General features: G+C 39.1%; 1 protein-coding gene across 1 annotated transcript; it reads right to left on the bottom strand.

Moving 5' to 3' along the window:
* Window positions 1–2308: 2308 nt before the first annotated feature.
* On the bottom strand, window positions 2309–2665 carry LOC138881732 (uncharacterized). Its single transcript, XM_070161982.1, has one exon. It carries the CDS (start codon window positions 2663–2665, stop codon window positions 2309–2311), a length of 357 nt encoding a protein of 118 aa, XP_070018083.1.
* Between the last annotated feature and the right edge of the window lie 15112 nt (window positions 2666–17777).

Here is a 17777-nt window from a genome sequence, read left to right as displayed (position 1 = left end):
TAGCCCCTTGCAAATAGGAGACGATGCTTAGTCTTATGCAAAGAAAGTCAGTGCTTAGCCTTATGCATTTAAGGAGGCAAGGCTTATCCTTATTCAAATAGGAGACAACGCTTAGTCTCATGCAAAAAAAGGAAGTGTTTAGCCTTATGCGGTTAAGGAGGCAGGGCATAGCCTCATGTAAATAGGAGACAATGCTTAGTCTCATGCAAAGAAAGGCAGTGCTTAGCCTTACGCATTTAAGGAGGTAGGGCTTAGCCTCATGCCAATAGAAGACAATGCTTAGTATCATGCAAAGAAAGGCAGTTCTTAGCCTTATGCGGTTAAAGAGGCAAGGCTTAGCCTCATGCAAATAGGAGACAATGCTTAGTCTCATGCGAAGAAAAGCAGTGCTTAGCCTTATGCAGTTAAGGAGGCAATGCTTAGCCTCATGCAAAGAGGAGGCTATGCGTAGTCTCATGCAAAGAAAGGCAGTTAAGGAGGCAATGCTTGGTCTCATGCAATAAACAATGAGTGGTAGTAAGAAAGCTAAGTTTTTCATAGTTGGAGATGTGTTTGCATTTGGCAATTTTATCATTATGAAGATAGTGATTTTGATATGTGTGTATTTGCGAATACTCCTTTTATGTTCATTGTGGCTGCATCCAAAGAAAATCTTGAGTTTTGCGGGGAAGGTTGATTTGTGCCTATGCCTTTTCACTTTGCTTTGGTTCCTGTCTTGAGATCCTGTTTGAGTTATCTTGGGCAGCATCTGACTGTTTGTAAAAAAGAAAGCTTTTGAAAATATGCATGCATTTGATGAATGTAGTTATTTGAATTATAGTAGTATGCGATATCAAGTAAGTTAGATGAACCAATAATTGCAACATATTTTAGAGACATTGCGACCCTCAAAATTCTGCCCTAGTTTGAAAGCAATTCTTTGACTGTTCTGCGTATGAAGAAATTGGCTGGACTTGCTTCCTCAAAATTCTGCCCCAATTTCTGACCATGGTAAAATGAAGATTTTTTTTAGATGTGACCGAACCCACAGGATTACCTATGTATCCCCTCTTAAATGGGAATTAGGTCAAGCGTAGTTCAGTTACATCAAATGAAGAAATGTAAACAATCTAAACATAGTATCTCTTGACTGCGTCTGAGTTGATAGGTTTTGGCCAAATTTCTCGGTTCATTTATGCAAGTATGAGTACTCCTCCTATTAGTACTCTGTGAACCATGTAGGGCCCTTGCCAATTAGGTGAAAATTTCCCTTTGGCTTTATCCTGATGCGGGAAGATCCGCTTTAGCACCAACTGCCCTGGTGTGAATTGTCTAGGCCTGAACCTTTTGTTGAAAGATCTAGACATTCTGTTCTGGTAAAGTTGACTGTGACATACCACATTCATTTTTTTCCATCAATAAGAGCCAGTTGTTCATAACGACTTTGTATCCATTCTGCAACACTGAGTTCAACCTCTTGTATGATTCTCAAAGAAGGAATTTCTACTTCGGCGGGAATAACAACTTCAGTACCATAGATCAGCAAATAAGGGGTTGCCCGGTTGATGTACGAACTGTGGTATGATATCCAAGTAGGGCAAATGGTAACTTCTCGTGCCATTATTTGTGATTATCTACCATCTTCCTTAATATCTTCTTGATGTTCTTATTGGCGGCTTCCACAACTCCATTAATTTTTGGCCTGTATGCTGTGGAATTATTATGCTTAATCTTGAAGGTTTCACACATGGATATCATCAAATCACTGTTAAGGTTGGCGGCGTTGTCGGTGATGATTAATTCTGGTACCCCGAATCGACAAACAATACGATCCCTAACAAAATCTGCGACGACCTTCTTAGTTACGGCCTTGTAGGATACAACTTCAACCCATTTTGTGAAATAGTCTATGGCCACTAGAATGAACCTGTGCCCATTTGAAGCGGCAAATTCGATTGGACCGATGGCATCCATCCCCCAAGCAGAGAAAGGCCGACGAAGCACTTGTTGCGTTGAGTTCATTGGGTGGCACTCGTATCATATCAGTATGTACTTGGAATTGATGACACTTTTGGACACACTTGATGTAGTCTGTTTCCATAGTCATCCAAAAATATCATGCTCTTAATATTTTCTTAGCTAAGACGAAGCCATTCGTGTGTGGTTTGCAAGTTCCAAGCATGTATCCCTTCAAGCAATTTGGATGCTTCTTTGGCGTCAACACACCGTAATAACCCTAGATCTGGAGTCCTTCTATACAGATTCCTCCGCTTTGGAAGAAATGGTTGGATAACCTTCAGAGTGTGCATTTCTGAGTATGATTTGCGTGCTATGGGTATTCTCCTTTTGCCAAATATTCTTTGATGTCATGGAACCATGGATTTCCATCAGTTTCTTCTTCATCATGAGCACAATAAACAAACTTATTATGAATCCCTACTAGGATAGGGTCGATGAAATTTGTGTCTGGGTGTTGTATCATGGAAGATAGAGTGGCCAATGCATCTTTAAACTCGTCCTGGATTCTCGGAACATGTTTGAACTCTATTTTTGTGAATCTCTTCATCAATTCTTGTACGTAATACAGATATGGTAATATCTTGGTATTCTTTGTATCCCATTCTCCTAGAACCTGATGTACCAAAAGGTCTGAATCTCCAATTACCAGCAATTTTTGAATGTTCATGTCAATGGCCAACTTGAGTCCCAAGATGCAAGCCTTATATTATTCCATATTGTTGGTACATGGAAACCTGAGCTTTGTGGATATTGGATAGTGTTGACCTTTTTATGACACTAAAACTGCTCCAATACCCACTCCTTTGAAGTTCGCAGCTCCATCGAAAAACATTCTCCAACCATCATAGGTTTCGGTGATATCTTCTCCCACGAATGATACCTCTTCATCCGGAAAATACGCTTTCAGTGGTTCGTATTTTCCACCTACAAGATTTTCTGTAAGATGATCCGCCAATGCTTGCCCTTTAACCGCCTTCTGAGTTACATAGACGATGTCGAACTCACTTAGTAGTATCTGCCATTTTGCTAACTTCCTCGTAGGAATGGGTTTCTGGAAGATGTATTTTAGCGGATCCATCCTTGATATGAGATATGTGGTGTAGGCACAAAAGTAATGCCTCAACATTTGAGCTATCTATGTTAAAGCGCAGCAGGTGCATTCCAGCAAAGAATACTATGCTTCGTAGGATGTAAACTTCTTACTCAGATAGTATATGTCCTGCTCTTTTCTTCCCATCTCGCCGTGTTGTCCCAAGACATAGCCGAAAGCCCCCTCTAGTACAGATAAGTAGAGTAGCAAAGGTCTCCCAGGTTCCGGTGGGCACAAGATCGGTGGTTTGGACAAATATTACTTGATTTTGTCAAAGGCTTTCTAACATTCTTCAGTCCAACTCGTTGCAGCATCATTCTTCAACATTCTAAAAATCGGTTCACATATCACAGTTGATTGTTCTATGAAATGACTGATATAGTTGAGACGCCCTAAGAAACTCATCACATCTTTCTTGTTCTTTGGAGGTGGAAAGTCTTGGATAACTTTGAGCTTTGACCGGTCCAATTTAATCCCTTGGCGACTGACGATGAAGCGTAACAATTTTCCGGCAGGGTTTTAGAAGGCACACTTTACAGGATTCAGTTTCAGATTGTACCTTCGAAGCCGATTAAAGAATTTTCTCATGTCTGTTATATGATCTGTGCTTTTTCTAGATTTGATGATGACATCATCCACGTACACCTCTATTTCCTTATGTATCATGTCGTGGAAAATGGTTGTCGTGGCCCTCATGTAAGTGGCTCCATCATTATTTAGGCCAAATGACATCATTTTATAGCAATACATCCCCCACGATGAGATAAAGGTTGTCTTTTCGGCATCCTCTTCGTCGTTCCAGATCTGATGATACCCCGTGAAGATCTGAACTATCACACTTCAATCCATGTCTTCATCATCCTGAAATTGATTCCTTATGCTAGCTAAATCTTCATCTTCTTTAGACCCCCATATCATGTCAGTTTGTTGAAATGTCTGGTGCAAATGAGGTACTGGTTGTTCTAATGGATAATAAGGACCACACGCTGGTGGAGACCAATCTTAATACTGTTGCCAAGTATATTCATACCCAAGCCCAAAAGTTGTACCGTGACACTTCAGCTGTACCGATTTGGTGATCCCTTGGAGATTCTTACCGAAACCCTTGCCATGATCATACCCCGTCCATAGCAATATGCTTTCTATCTTGTTGCTCCACCATTTTGTCATTTTCAATTGCATTGATGTTCTCAATACGATGATATGTTTCTCCACCCAGCTTCCTCCTATTCTCGATAACTGGAACAGTCTGATTGGTCTAGATGGGGTTACTCCCGTCTCCATTCAAACTTCACATTCTGATGCAGAGTAGAAGCTACGACCCCAACGACATGTATCCATGGTCGTCCCAACAATAGGTTGTAGGTGGCGGATATATCCAACACCTGAAAATCAACATCAAATCAAGTTGGTCCCATCTGTGGGTTGCGGTTGGTCTCCCAATTGTGGCCCTTTGAGACCCATCAAATGCTTTCACATTTATACTCCCTACTCGTATCTCGTGTAGACCTTTACCCAACCTCTTCAGAGTAGTCAGCATACATATGTTGAGACTTGAACCCCTATCTAATAGGACCCTGGCGATGAATTTGTCCTCAAATTGCACTGTGATATGTAGTGCCCTATTGTGACTAAGTCCTTCCGATGGCAGTTCGTCTTCATAAAAAGTGATTTTGTAGCTTTCTAACACCTGCCGGACCATGTTGTCCATTTCCCCACTAGTGATGTTGGTGGGTACATAGGCTTCACTCAGCACCCTTATCAGGGCATTCCTGCATGTCTCTGAGTTTTGCACCAGTGATAAAATAGATATCTGAGCGGGAGTTTTGTTCAACTGGTCAACCATAGAGTATTATCTTGCTTTCACTTTCCTCCAAAGGTCATCAGGGCCAGTCTCGACGACAGGCGGTTTGGATGCGGCTTCTTTGCTCGTTCCTTCCAAATGCTCCGGTGTATAAACCCTACCGATTCTAGTCATGCCTTGTACTGCACCCGGTTCTTCCACTTTTGCTTTTCCTTTCCACCTTGATTCCGCAACATAATCCTATGGTATAGCTCTAGGATGGTAAGAGGGAGTAGGTGCTACCATCATAGTGAAGGGCATGGACACCTCAACTTCAAATGGCGTTAGTGCGGCTATTTCAACTTCAATTGGTGCCTGGGTTTGTACTACAATAGGTTTAAGGGTGAATGGAGATGTTTTAGGATCACCCCCCCTCCCGAATGATTCCAATTGACCCTTTCGGATCCCATTCTTCATCAGTCTCTTTCACATTTACTCCCTCACCTCTGTGATCTGAAAGAGGATTGTTACGAATATTAGGTGCAGTCTCCTTTGCTTGTATGACTTTAGTGTCAATTAATGTGTGATCTTGTCTTTCAAAATGCGACATTCATCAATGGTATGACCTTTCATGCCAGAGTGATAGGCATACGTCTTATTTGGGTTAATCCACTGAGAAGATTGTTCCATAACAACAATGGGAATGGGAGTGACATAACTGGTAGCCTTCAGTCTCTCGTAAATTTGGTCTATGGGTTCATCAATAGAAGTGTATTGTCTGGGTGGTCTGCGGTCGAAATTTGGTCTTGGTTTTTGATAATTTTAGCGGGCTGGTGGTGGTGAGTAGTAATATGCAGGTTGGGTGTTATAAGTATGGTAGGTGGCAGCAAGTTGTTGGTATCTGAGGGGTGAAGGCTGGTATGTATGTGGAGGTGTTTGGTATGTGAGAGGAGACTTCGGACCTTGGGCTACCACTACTGCACCAACTTCTTTTTTCTTAGAGATACCTCCCGACTGCAAAACTTTATTTGTGGCTTGGAGTGCTTTGGAATTTGTCACCATTCCACTTTTTGATCCCTTCTTCTATTCTTTCTACCAACTTGATGATGTCAGAAAACTTATGATTTTCGATAACCATCAATCATTCGTTATTGCGGATCCTGAGCTGTGACGAAAAACTTATTCATGTGTTCTTCTTCCAGTGCTAGCCTTACCTTTGCGGCTTCAGGCCTTCATCGAGTAGCAAACTCGCGATATTGGTCTCTTCTTGAGATTTTAAATGTAGAAAACGTCTGATGCATTTTTTTTGTTGAACCTGAATCAGTCCATGAAGTCTGACGCCAATCTCACCCAATTAACCCACTTCTTTGGTCCTAACTGATGTACCAAGACAAGGCGTATCTAGTGAGGTTCCTCATGAACAGCTTCATACGGATCCATTCGTCCTTGTCAACCCCTACAAGCTTGTCACTGTACGTTCTCAAATGTACTTTTGGATCACCAGTTCCGTTGAACATTTTGAACTTAGGAGGTTTGTAACCCTCTGGCAGTTTTACATCTGGTTGAATACACAAATCCTCATAATTGAAACCCTCAATTCCTTTGCCACCTTCGATGATTTGAACTCTGCCAGTATGCTTCTTGAGTTCCTCTGCCATGTTCTTGATAAGCAGTTCTTTCTCGGCAGATTCGAGTATATATAAGGTCTGTTGTGGGGTATTGGGTAAAGTTTCCACATATATGGGATTGCTTTGATGGACTCAGGGAATCTGGGCATAATGGTGGTCGTTGGTTGAGTTTTGGAGATCAGGGGTAGGTTGTGGTTCATTTTAAGGAGTATGATAAGTGGTCATTTGTGGGTATTGAGTAGAATGGTGATGGTGTTTTTGAGGAGTAGGTACCGGTAGAGGGTTTTGGTTTTGAGGGGGTGTGGCGTATTGATGGGTACGGGAGGATTCGGTGTTGGGTTTTGATTATGTGTGTTTTAGGGAGGTGTTGGGTTTTGGGCGTTTGTGTTTTACTGGTTGATATCGGGGAAGTTTAGGGTGAGGGAAAGGTTTGCCAAGTTCTGGACCTACTCAAGTTGTCCTTGTAACTCCAGTATTATCTGCTCCAGGCACAGGACCAATTCATTGTGTGCTGGAGTGCGCCGGCCATCCAAAGTCTCAACATTTTCTACATTATCCTTTCTCATACCACTTAAATCGTCCATCTTTCTTTTCCCTTTGCCTATGCTTTTAGGATCACTTGGTGGAGGAGGAAGTGGAGGACCTCTGGATCTAGTGTGATATGCAGATGATTCCAGTATGTACGAACCAACCTTGGGGAATGGGAATAAACAAAAGAAAAGAAAAATAAAAGGTAACCCAGTCAATAAGGAGTATTAAAAGGATGTTTGCGATACTGAACATGTATGTAATAAATTCACGTCCTAATTTGAAGGACCTCGTTGTGCCCGAGGTAGGCCTAAGCGACTTGGAAAAAATTGATGTCAATAATTGTGTCATTTCATTAATGCGAAACTGAACCAAATCCTTACTTAAACGACAATAATGTGAAAAGTCACTAATGGCATTTGCCTTATTACAATCGAAATCTAAACTAAACTAGAAAGCAGTAAAACAACATTCTCCTAATCTACTCTGTCTTAGAAGGACCCTCCCCGTGCTTGGCTCTTTTGACTCCATCGATCAGATTCCCCAAGTCACACATATCCAGCAATAGATAAGCCTTTGCTAGGAGCCCTCCTTCATTGTCATCCATGTTTTGATAGCCTGCAACCCTCTTTCTCATTTTCCCTTCTAGTTCCATCAACCCTCGCTCCCGATATTCCAATCTCTCTGTTGATTTGGTAGCAATTTCCCTCTATTCATTAATTGCTTCCATATTCAATTTGTGTTGCTCTAGATGCCTAGCTTCAAATTCAAAGACCATCTTGCGTAACCTCTTGTACTTGACCTATGCTTCAGCAATGTCATCTATGATCCTATTTTTTAGATTAACTCTTGGCTTGACGTCTCCTGCTATATCATCCATTAGCCATGATGGGTAGAAGTACACATGACCGGCATGATATATGTCTGGCTCAATAGAGGAGTAGTCTGTCTTGCCTGATGATGAACTCACTGCTAGGAAACCTTTCAAACATCCAATGTACCTACTCGTCCGTCAGATTGCTGAAGAAGCGCACCCAGCTCACAACATTTCCAGGTTGTGCAAACCTATCTAGGATAAATGTCATTCTCTTTGGGTGATGGTAATCTATGTGGTCATTCAATGGTCGACGCAGGATCTCTTGACGATGCTCTTCTCTTTGAAAATGTTCTAATAACTAAACCTACAGTAGCATATTACAACCCTCGAACTGCCCCAACCCCTGCTTGCACCGATGTAGACCGCCATATATTTCAGCCAAGATCATGGGGATGATAGCGTAGGTTTGTTCCTCAATGCCTTCCATTAAGGTTCTGGCGACCATGGCTAGATGAGTGTGGATCCTTCCTCCTTTCATCGAAAATATTAGCAACCCCAAGAAGCAGACAATGAACACGTAGACTTGACGGTGCGTCCAACCCAAGGAAGTAATGGCGAGTTCATCATGATGAATGCGGTATGACTTGTTGTGCCTACAACGCTCATAAAGGAATTCAAATGGGATGTACGACTTCCTTAAACAAATCAATTCATCATTTTTCTTGAAACCTAGCATTTTCAGAAAACCACGAGGAGTGCGATTCTCTAGTACCAATAATCTGGGACTATCCCATGGTAGCTTAGCGAAATCTACTATTTCCTCTAAGAGATGAGTCATTTCTATATCACCAAAGTGGAAGACATCTCTTTTCTCATCCCAAAACATAGTGGCGGCCTTAATTAATGCCCTATTTGGCCAAATGTCCAATAAGGAAGGTAAGTTTCCAAGGACCCTTTTCACATGATTCTTATCAATAGGTGAGAGGCTCTTTAACCAATCAAGCAACAAAGGTGGGATGTTTTGAACCATGCCGAACCTGGGGACTTCGTGCCTAATCTTCTGCAAAACAAGTAGTGTTTCCCCCTTCTGGATCTGACTATTTACACATTAATGATCAACATACCCGCATGTTTTCTCCAAGTAATGCGCATAACATGATGGTATCCATTGGGATTATTGAAATCTAGTCGGACTTTGGACAAGGCTGATCTTAGTGGATTATAATGTGAACAACGTTCTAACCCATACTAGGTTTGACATGATGCATGCACAATTGATATTGGAGTGAGGTTTCTAGAAGGGTCTAGACTGGTACTCTCAAGTGGACAACTTGAGAAGAAAAGGCATGGAACTGTTGACTACACGGCTGATCGACTAGTTTATCGCAAATAAGCCTTTCCAATTTAAAAGGGTAATTTTAGAAGAGCGTGAACACTCATCAAGTGCCGCTATGTTATTAATCGGGCACGAGTGGAATATGATGTGGAGCATGCTTAATGCAAAGATAATAATATGTTGCCAAGTATTTGCATAATAAATATGTGAAAGCAACAAACACAGTATTAAGATAAAACATAAAAGGCGTAAAACGAAAGACAAAAGAAGAAGTTAGTTCATGGAATATAGGGAATGTAATAAAGTAAGCAAGGAAGTAGGAAAGGGATATGCATGTTATAACCAATTTAAGCAAGGAAGGGTGGAGAAGGGAAGGGATTTGCATATTACAACGAATTTAAGAAAGTAATAGGGAAAATAGAAGAGGGATGTGCATGTAACAAGTAAAAGGAAAATGGAAGAGGGAGGTGCATGTAACAATGAATTAGACAAATAAAAGAAAAATGGGAAAGGGATGTGCATGTAGCGGCAAATAAAAATGAAAGAAGGAAGCGCGTTCTTATTAAAGAAGACTAATCCATATAAGCCAAATTCGCTATGGTAAAAGCCTAAGTGTAAATCCCCAGCAGAGTCGCCATGCTGTCACACACATTTTTCTCGTGAAATCGGGTTTCGACATGTGAAAACTCTTTTAAGGAGGTATTCAAAGAGGAGAGTCGCCACCTAACATTTTTTAAGGTACGTTGGGGCAAATGACTCTAGTTTAACTAGTCTGCATCGCCAAAGATCGGGTAAGGGCTCAAGTTACCTCACGGATAAGGTGTTAGACAGTCCTCGAGGTCCATAACTGTGGGTCCCGGCTGAATTTAAATTATATGGATTAGTCTATGTGATCAAATAAACGAAGAGAGAGCACAAAATTTAAGAATTTTATTATAAAAGATCCTGAACAGAGGGTACAACTATTTTTTATTCTAGTAGAAAAGAAAGAAAATGGGGGGATCCTAAGTTTTTTAGCCAAAAGGATCACCCCGTGCAACATAAATAATATTTCGTAACTCCCTCGAAATGGGGTGTTACTCATATTATTCAACGGCCACATACTATCATCTCCTGCTACCCGATTACTATGTTAAAGTTGTTTACCTAAAATCTCTCTAATTCAATTCTAAGTCATGCCCTATGCGTGCATTACCCGCCCTATACTTATGGTCCATGAGGTTTTGGACCTCTATTTGGATGGTTTTAGACCTTATCTAGGCTGCTCAAAAATGTAAAAGCTAGGCGACAATCAAAACATCCAAAGACTTCACATAGATGTAATTAAAGTCTCACATTGATCTCCACACTTAAGCAGCAAGTGCACGCAAACACATATATCAATTAGGAATTGGCAGAATCGAGAATATTAAACTTATGGACATGTTTTCTAGGCGATCAAAGTATGCAGGTAAATTTCAGATGTAGGATATTGCTTATATGTGGAATTATGTAGGATTACAAGCTAATTATTAACAATTTTAAGTTACCAATCCCATATGTGATGCCTAGGTGATCTATGCAATTAGGTATAACAGAATCTACCGGGAAGAGTCCTAGAATTATCTAGATTTTCCGAACAATGACGCTCAGAAACAGGATTTGAGTAGTCTAATGTTAACCAATTAATAAGAAATTGTTTCCTATAGGCAGGATCTCTAACAGTTGATGATTAGAACTCGATTTATTTATGCTTAGTCCTATAAGCAAGATTTCTTGTGATCAATGCGATATAATAGCGAATGAATTTATCAAAATCCTATAGACATGATTTCTAGTGAATAACTGAAGTAAATTGAAAGAAAGTTCGTTGTCATTTGTTCCTATAGTTAGGTTTCTATTGCATTTGAAAGTAGTCATGCAAAGTGCTCACTTCCTATAGGCATGCTGTCTATAAACACGTAACAATAGACATAGCATCTGAACTTATGATTAACGGTAAACAAATAGTGTGTATGTGATTCTCCTAATGTCATGATTTCTACAGTGCTCATGTAATCAAATAACACATATAGAAAACACATTGTCAAGTCTTATAGGCATGTTATCTACCCATTGTGCATGTAGATATCAAATTCTACCCATTCCTTTTTCACTAATACCCCAATTATTTATACAAAAGGTTATTACAGGCCCAACGATGAGTAAAAAAAGTACAAAGGTTGCATAACAGTGATAATATGCCCACAACAAGTCCAAATAAAATAAAATACCCAGCATTGTCTGGGTCTTCAATAACTCTTACACAGCATACCCAGGCCTTCAACAAAGAGCCACATTCAATACATGACTCAGGAGTCCAAAGCCAATTTACTCAACCACATCACCTAGTGTTGCCCTCTTTAAATCAGCCAAATTAGGTACACAACAAATAACAAGGGGGAGTAGAATGAATAGGAACAGTTTTGAGATTAAGGGAGTGACTAAGGACCAAGCCTTAGTGTGCCAGAGTTCACAAGGGTCTCAATTGGACCCCGAGCAGTGCTCACACTAGGGAGGCCAACAATAGAACCTAGGTAGCCTTGGCTTTCAGCCGGCTAAGAATGAAGAGTTCAGAATAACATAAGTTGCAAGTAAGGAGAGTGGACAGAAGTTAGGGGATACATTCATATCCTAAAGAAGACAGAGCCAAGTTGAGCATGCATAATAGCCAATCAAGCAGGTCCTAGGACTTGTTCAGGAGAACTTCAACATTTAGCAAAGTAGCACATAACAAACACATATTGAGAGAGTTAGAGGAGGAACATGTTTTCCAGGTTTGACAGAAGTTAACATTCACAGGTTAAGAAGTCCAATTTATGCTAAGTATACATCTTAGTATCATAAGACAAATATGTTAACTCTCATTAGAAGACAAGACTACATTGAAACATGATAGGAACACACATAATGACAAACCAGGTAATCACTAAAGGAACAGGGGATTAAGATACATTGGAGTGCATATTAGCATAGAAGTAAGATCACAGTTGAGGGAAAAGGTCATATAACATTAAAACGCATTACGTATGCAAGATAAGAATCACAGAGATTCAAAACATAGTGAGAAGTAAACTCATGTTAAACAATACGTGTAGGTATTCTAGCATTGACACAGTAGACTAATTACCTAAAGAAGGTCTAGGTTATGCTTAGTGTAAGTCCTGATGTTATGGAACAGTCATGCTAGTTTGGCAATAGGACATCATTTATACATAAGAAAAACATATTATAACTACGGGTGAATCAGGGAAGGGCTAAACATGCTAAAGGCATTTGATAGAGAGTAGAGTCAAACATGTTAGATAAGCAAGCTACCACAGAAATTCAGAATATGATGGGAAATAGTCTTGCACTTTATAGTGGGTGTGCACATTCATGCTTGTGAACTCACTACACTAGTCGACTAAAAGAAGTACAAATTATGTGAGTAAGGCATATTCAAGTAACAAGATTGATAGCAACAGACTAAATTAAATACTAGAAGATGCTAACAAGTGTAAGATTTCCAAACAGTAATAATTTTAACATATTGACTGGTCAGAATTTAATAGAACTAGGTTTAGGCATGCTTGAAACTAAAAGTTGGAGAGACCTAAAGGATTAAAGAAAGAAAATGAGATTACACACAAAAGTAATACAGAAATCATACCGAACTCACCAATTGCAGGAGTGAAAATGTATACAAATCATAGATATCCAAGAATAAAATTGCAAAGTATAGTGACTCACCAGTTAAGTGAAGAACAATAAAGAATAAATTTCCACAGAAAAACCCAGAATCCTTAAAGCGTCAAAGTTCCCAAGAGCTTCAATGAACTCAGGGCAATGCTCGCACCAAGAACATTTAACAAAAGGTTAATGGCCTTGGCTTTCAGCTGGCCAGTAGAGAATATCAAGCAAGAGAGTAGCCAAAACCCCAAATTTTAGTGAAAAATAGAGCAAGCATATAAGGAAACAAAATAATTTAAACAACAAACAAGGAAAAGAAACATGCAAATCGATTTGAAATCAATTTAAGAGAGAAAATCTGCAACCCCTAGTTTTTTAGAGAAAGTGTGAATCAGCATAATCCAAACTAAATCGGAACCACACAGTGTAGAATCGAATGCGTGTAGACGAAATACGGTCCAAATTCAAGAAATAAGACTCATTCGGACAGAATTGTAGAGGTATTACTTACCATGTTTAGGCAAGTACTAGGTTATACCATGGAGAACCAACCAGTAGTAGAAACACACAAATATGGTAAGTAAATAAGAGGAAAATCCCATTAGAAGAGGAATTAGGAGAGGGGTTTAGAGAGGCGGTGATTAGGGTTCTTCAGAGAGGGGGAGAGTTTTAGGGCGGCGGACTTAGTGGGAATGTGATTATGGTTTGGGGTTGGGTGATTTAAAAGAGGGGGGGGGGGATTAAATGTAGGCCATTGATCTTAGAGATCAACAACCAAAATTTTAAAGGGGTGTTGGGTCAAGTTAGTTAAATGGGTCGTTCTTTGGGCTGGGCTTATTGGGTTAGTGTATTGGGCCTTTTGGTCCGAAAATTGGTTTAAAAAATGAGCCAGCTCTTTTAAATAGAAATTAAAAACAATAGATAAATAAATATATAAAAATGCTAATTATGCAGATTAATACTTTAAACAACGATACAAGGCTATAAAATTGTAAAATATTATTTTGACCCTAAATTAAATGTCAATTGCACTAATAATGCAAAATATAGGCGACTATTGCAAATTTAAATAAATAGCTTAAAATGTAAACATAATTATATGAACTGAAATGAAAAATATTATGAAACATGTATGAGGATGCAAAAATAGTAATTTGGATGATTAAGGCATCACAAATAATTTAAAAGAGTAATTACTAAATACTTATGTAAATTAATGCAAGAAAAAATTAGTTTAAAAACTCTAAAATTATGAAAAATTATAAGAAATGCTTGTGTAAATCCTGTAAATTAATAATAATGCAAAAGTGAGATTTTGAAACTGTGCATATTATATGAAAATATATGAGGGCAAAATTGGGTATCAACATATAAGGTTGGAAAATAATGTATATATGTTGTTATTTGTGTTCTTGTGTTGTTGGTGGTATCCTGAATTTGGAGGAAGTATGGATTATAGGGGAGATGCTTCCCGTTTTAATACAAAATAAGCTTGTCATTCGTTGTGCGATAGTTTTACCTTTCGTAACTTAATGATAGTATTATTATCGTTGTTGTAGATTAATGTGCGAAGAGAAGTTCAACTTGGTGATTGGAAAGATTGTGATAAGGTATGTTAAGGCTAAACCTTTCCTTCATTTTGGCATGATCCCGTAACTGCATGCGTTTGATAACGAGGCATAAAGAGAAGTTCTTATTCTTGAATTTTTGTACATTATCCAAGTCTCATAAGTTACAACATTTTTCCTTATCGGGACTTCGTATTCAGTTTAGTTTTTTCTTCTTCCATCCAAGAGATCAGAGAGTCTATATATATATATATATATACAATATTACAGTATTTTTACCACCACCGAGGTATAATCGGTGGGTAGGCCCCTACTGGGGCAACCTCTGGTCAGATGGTAAGTTATATACCGAGCCTACTGTGGACGAGCGCCTATGAGCGAGCCTACTATGGCAGAGAAGTTACACATACCGAGCCTTATAGGGCCGAACAACTATTTTACTTACTATATTGAGAGACATGAGTCAGTATCAGCACATAAGCATATTTTCAATTATATTTGACTCCAAGGTACTTTCAGTTATTTTGTTGCCTTACATATTCGGTATATTATTTCGTACTGACGTCGCTTTTGTTGGGGACGCTGCATTTCATGTCTGTAGGTCTTGACAGACAACTGGATAGACCTTCCTAGTAGAAAAAGTCAAACATCAACTTGGTTGGTAAGCTCCACTTCTTCGAAGTTACCAGGTCTATACCTGGGAGTCCATTTTATATATACAGGTTTGATGGGTTGGTCGAGGCCGTGTCCCGACCTTGATTCAGTCAGTTATCCCTAGAGGCTTATAGACGAGTATTGTACACTTTTATATCAGTATTGTGGCTTTACTAGCCCTATGTAGATGTTTAATTTGGTAATGCTGGTTGTAGACGTTATTTTCAGATGATTCATAATATGGCCTCATCGGCCTAAGTTTAGGGTTACCCCTCTAAAGTTCATAGTTACAGAGTGGTACGCTCGAGCCAAGTATGGCACTAGGTGCCGACCACGCCTCTTGAGGTTTGGGGCGTGACAAACTTGGTATCAGAGAATTTGTCCTAGAGAGTCTACAAGATGTGTCTAGTAGAATATATGTATATACCTTGTTTATAGATGTGTTGTGAACCACATTATATAAACATGAAGCTACAAGCCATTTAGGAGTCTGTTACCCCTCTTTCAAATCCACATCGTGCTATAGAGCTGAGTCATAAAAGTTCGAGCCAAGACTTATGTTTGCTAATTATAGAGATGCTTGCAATTAGAAAAATTATAGCTAGCTAGAGGGCTAATACAGCAGCAGTTAAGGGCATTAGTAGAGAGAGAAAGCTTGACGACGTGGCCCTGTTTGAGGACCTATTAGATCGTGTATACCAGATGGTGTACTCTAGAATAGTACAGTCAGATATGAATACTAGAACATTTAAAAATATTAGAAGACATGTAATGACATCCTAGAAAGGATAAATATTTACTTTAGTATGACTCCCGCCCCAAGTAAAAAGAGAATAGTAGGCGACCCGAAGAGCTAGTAAGATGGAGCAAGGGGAGATAAAAGTAAAAGAATGTTTTGTTGAAGTTTTCAGAATAATGTAATAAATAGATATGCTAGCATGAGAATAAGAAGAGAGTAAATGAAGCATTATGAGTAAGATGTGATAAATGGGTGATAATGGTAAATTAAAATATGATATGATGACAGAGTCTATAGTCAAGTGAAGGAAAATACAAGAGGTGATAGGCCTTGACACAATAGAAGAGTATAGGCCAAAAGTCATATTCTCATTTCGAGAAATGAGTTGGTGAGTCCAATGTGATAACTAGAACAAAAATTTAGACCCCCGGAGTAAGAGAAATCAGCATGGGCTAGTGAACAAGATAAACTGAACATCAATTAGGGATCGAATGATATGATAATAGTCGACATCAAGATAATTTCAAAGATTGCATTCCATCAATAATATAATGGACAATAGAAGAATAACCTTCAAAGGTCATTCAGGAAGACGCTCCGCCAAAGCAAAAACTTTGAGCAAAGTTAAGCTTAATGGACTAAGTGTTCCAGTTACACTGGGTGTCACCGTCGTGTGTAAGAAATTCAGTTATTCCTAGTATTGAAGGGTTACTGCAAGGCGAGTAAGAGTCAGTGAATAGGTGAAAAATGCGGAGTGTCAAAGATGAAGAGTTAACTATGGAATCGTAAAGGAAAAATGCGGTAAAAAGGCAAAAGGGGTGAGATTGCATTTATTCAGATCCTACATATATGTTATGACTCCAGAACATTATACAAGCACGATGGTAGGGAGATGCAGTAAGGGTTCCCTCCCAGGATGTTATTGATAAATAAGTGTGAAAGAACACTTGATACATAAGGATCCAGTGCGAGAGGTAAGTTAAGATAAAGGAAATAACCCAAGAGAGATTACGCAAAACATAGATATGATAATGGACCAATAGTAGTTAGTAGTTGATTTAGGAAGAGACTAGTTATAGCTAGACAAAAGGATACAGATAAATCAACAGTTCATGCAAGATAAACCTAGTGAACCCCAGTAGAGGGAATTCAGTCTCGTAGATACGATATTGTAATCCTTGAGAAATATTCAGATAGGAGTTGAGGCAGTTATAGTTGCCGTAAAAGTGTTTAAGAAATAAAAGAGAGTGTCACGGGGGAGACAAAAAAAATTTGAGTTCAGAAGTAACCCTACGAGAATAAGGCCACAGAGGTATGTAACTAAGGGTATTTATAGGCGAGTAAGAACATCTAAAATTCCATTAGGTATATGATGGGATAAGCTCACAGCTTTACAACAGTCAGAGAGTCTTCCCTAAATGGTACAATGAAAGACTTACTGAGGAAATAAGGAATAAGGCTTCAAACTAAGCATAGTGACCTAAATAAATAATGATCTTGTAACAATAGTTTCACTACAACATTGTATACACTCCATAAGAAAGTGGAACCTATCGTGGATAATGAATGAAAAAAAAAAGTAATATTTGAGATCATATGAGTTTCACGAAATTCCAATAGGTGTGGGCACTAATATAAGCCAATTACTCATGCAACAAGTGGCAGAACGACCAGGAAAAGTAATTTCTTACTTTTTAAAGAAAGATGAGAAGGCGCGAACGGAATTATTTGATCAATGACCCAGAGTTAGTTACATTGAGTGGTATCAATGCAGCATATATGTTGACAATGATACAACTATTTGATACTCCAATGACAAAAGCTTGAGTTGCTAGAAGGTTATATCATGGATGTTCCATAGCGTCCATGAGGGGCTAAAGTAATAACTAATACCCTGAGCCGCAGATCAGAAGATAAAGTAAACCTACTTAAAGGCTGAGATAGAA

Source organism: Nicotiana sylvestris, chromosome 11 (genome assembly GCF_000393655.2).
Source record: "Nicotiana sylvestris chromosome 11, ASM39365v2, whole genome shotgun sequence".
NCBI classification, from domain to species: domain Eukaryota; kingdom Viridiplantae; phylum Streptophyta; class Magnoliopsida; order Solanales; family Solanaceae; genus Nicotiana; species Nicotiana sylvestris.
This window is presented reverse-complemented; position numbering and strand designations above follow the sequence as displayed.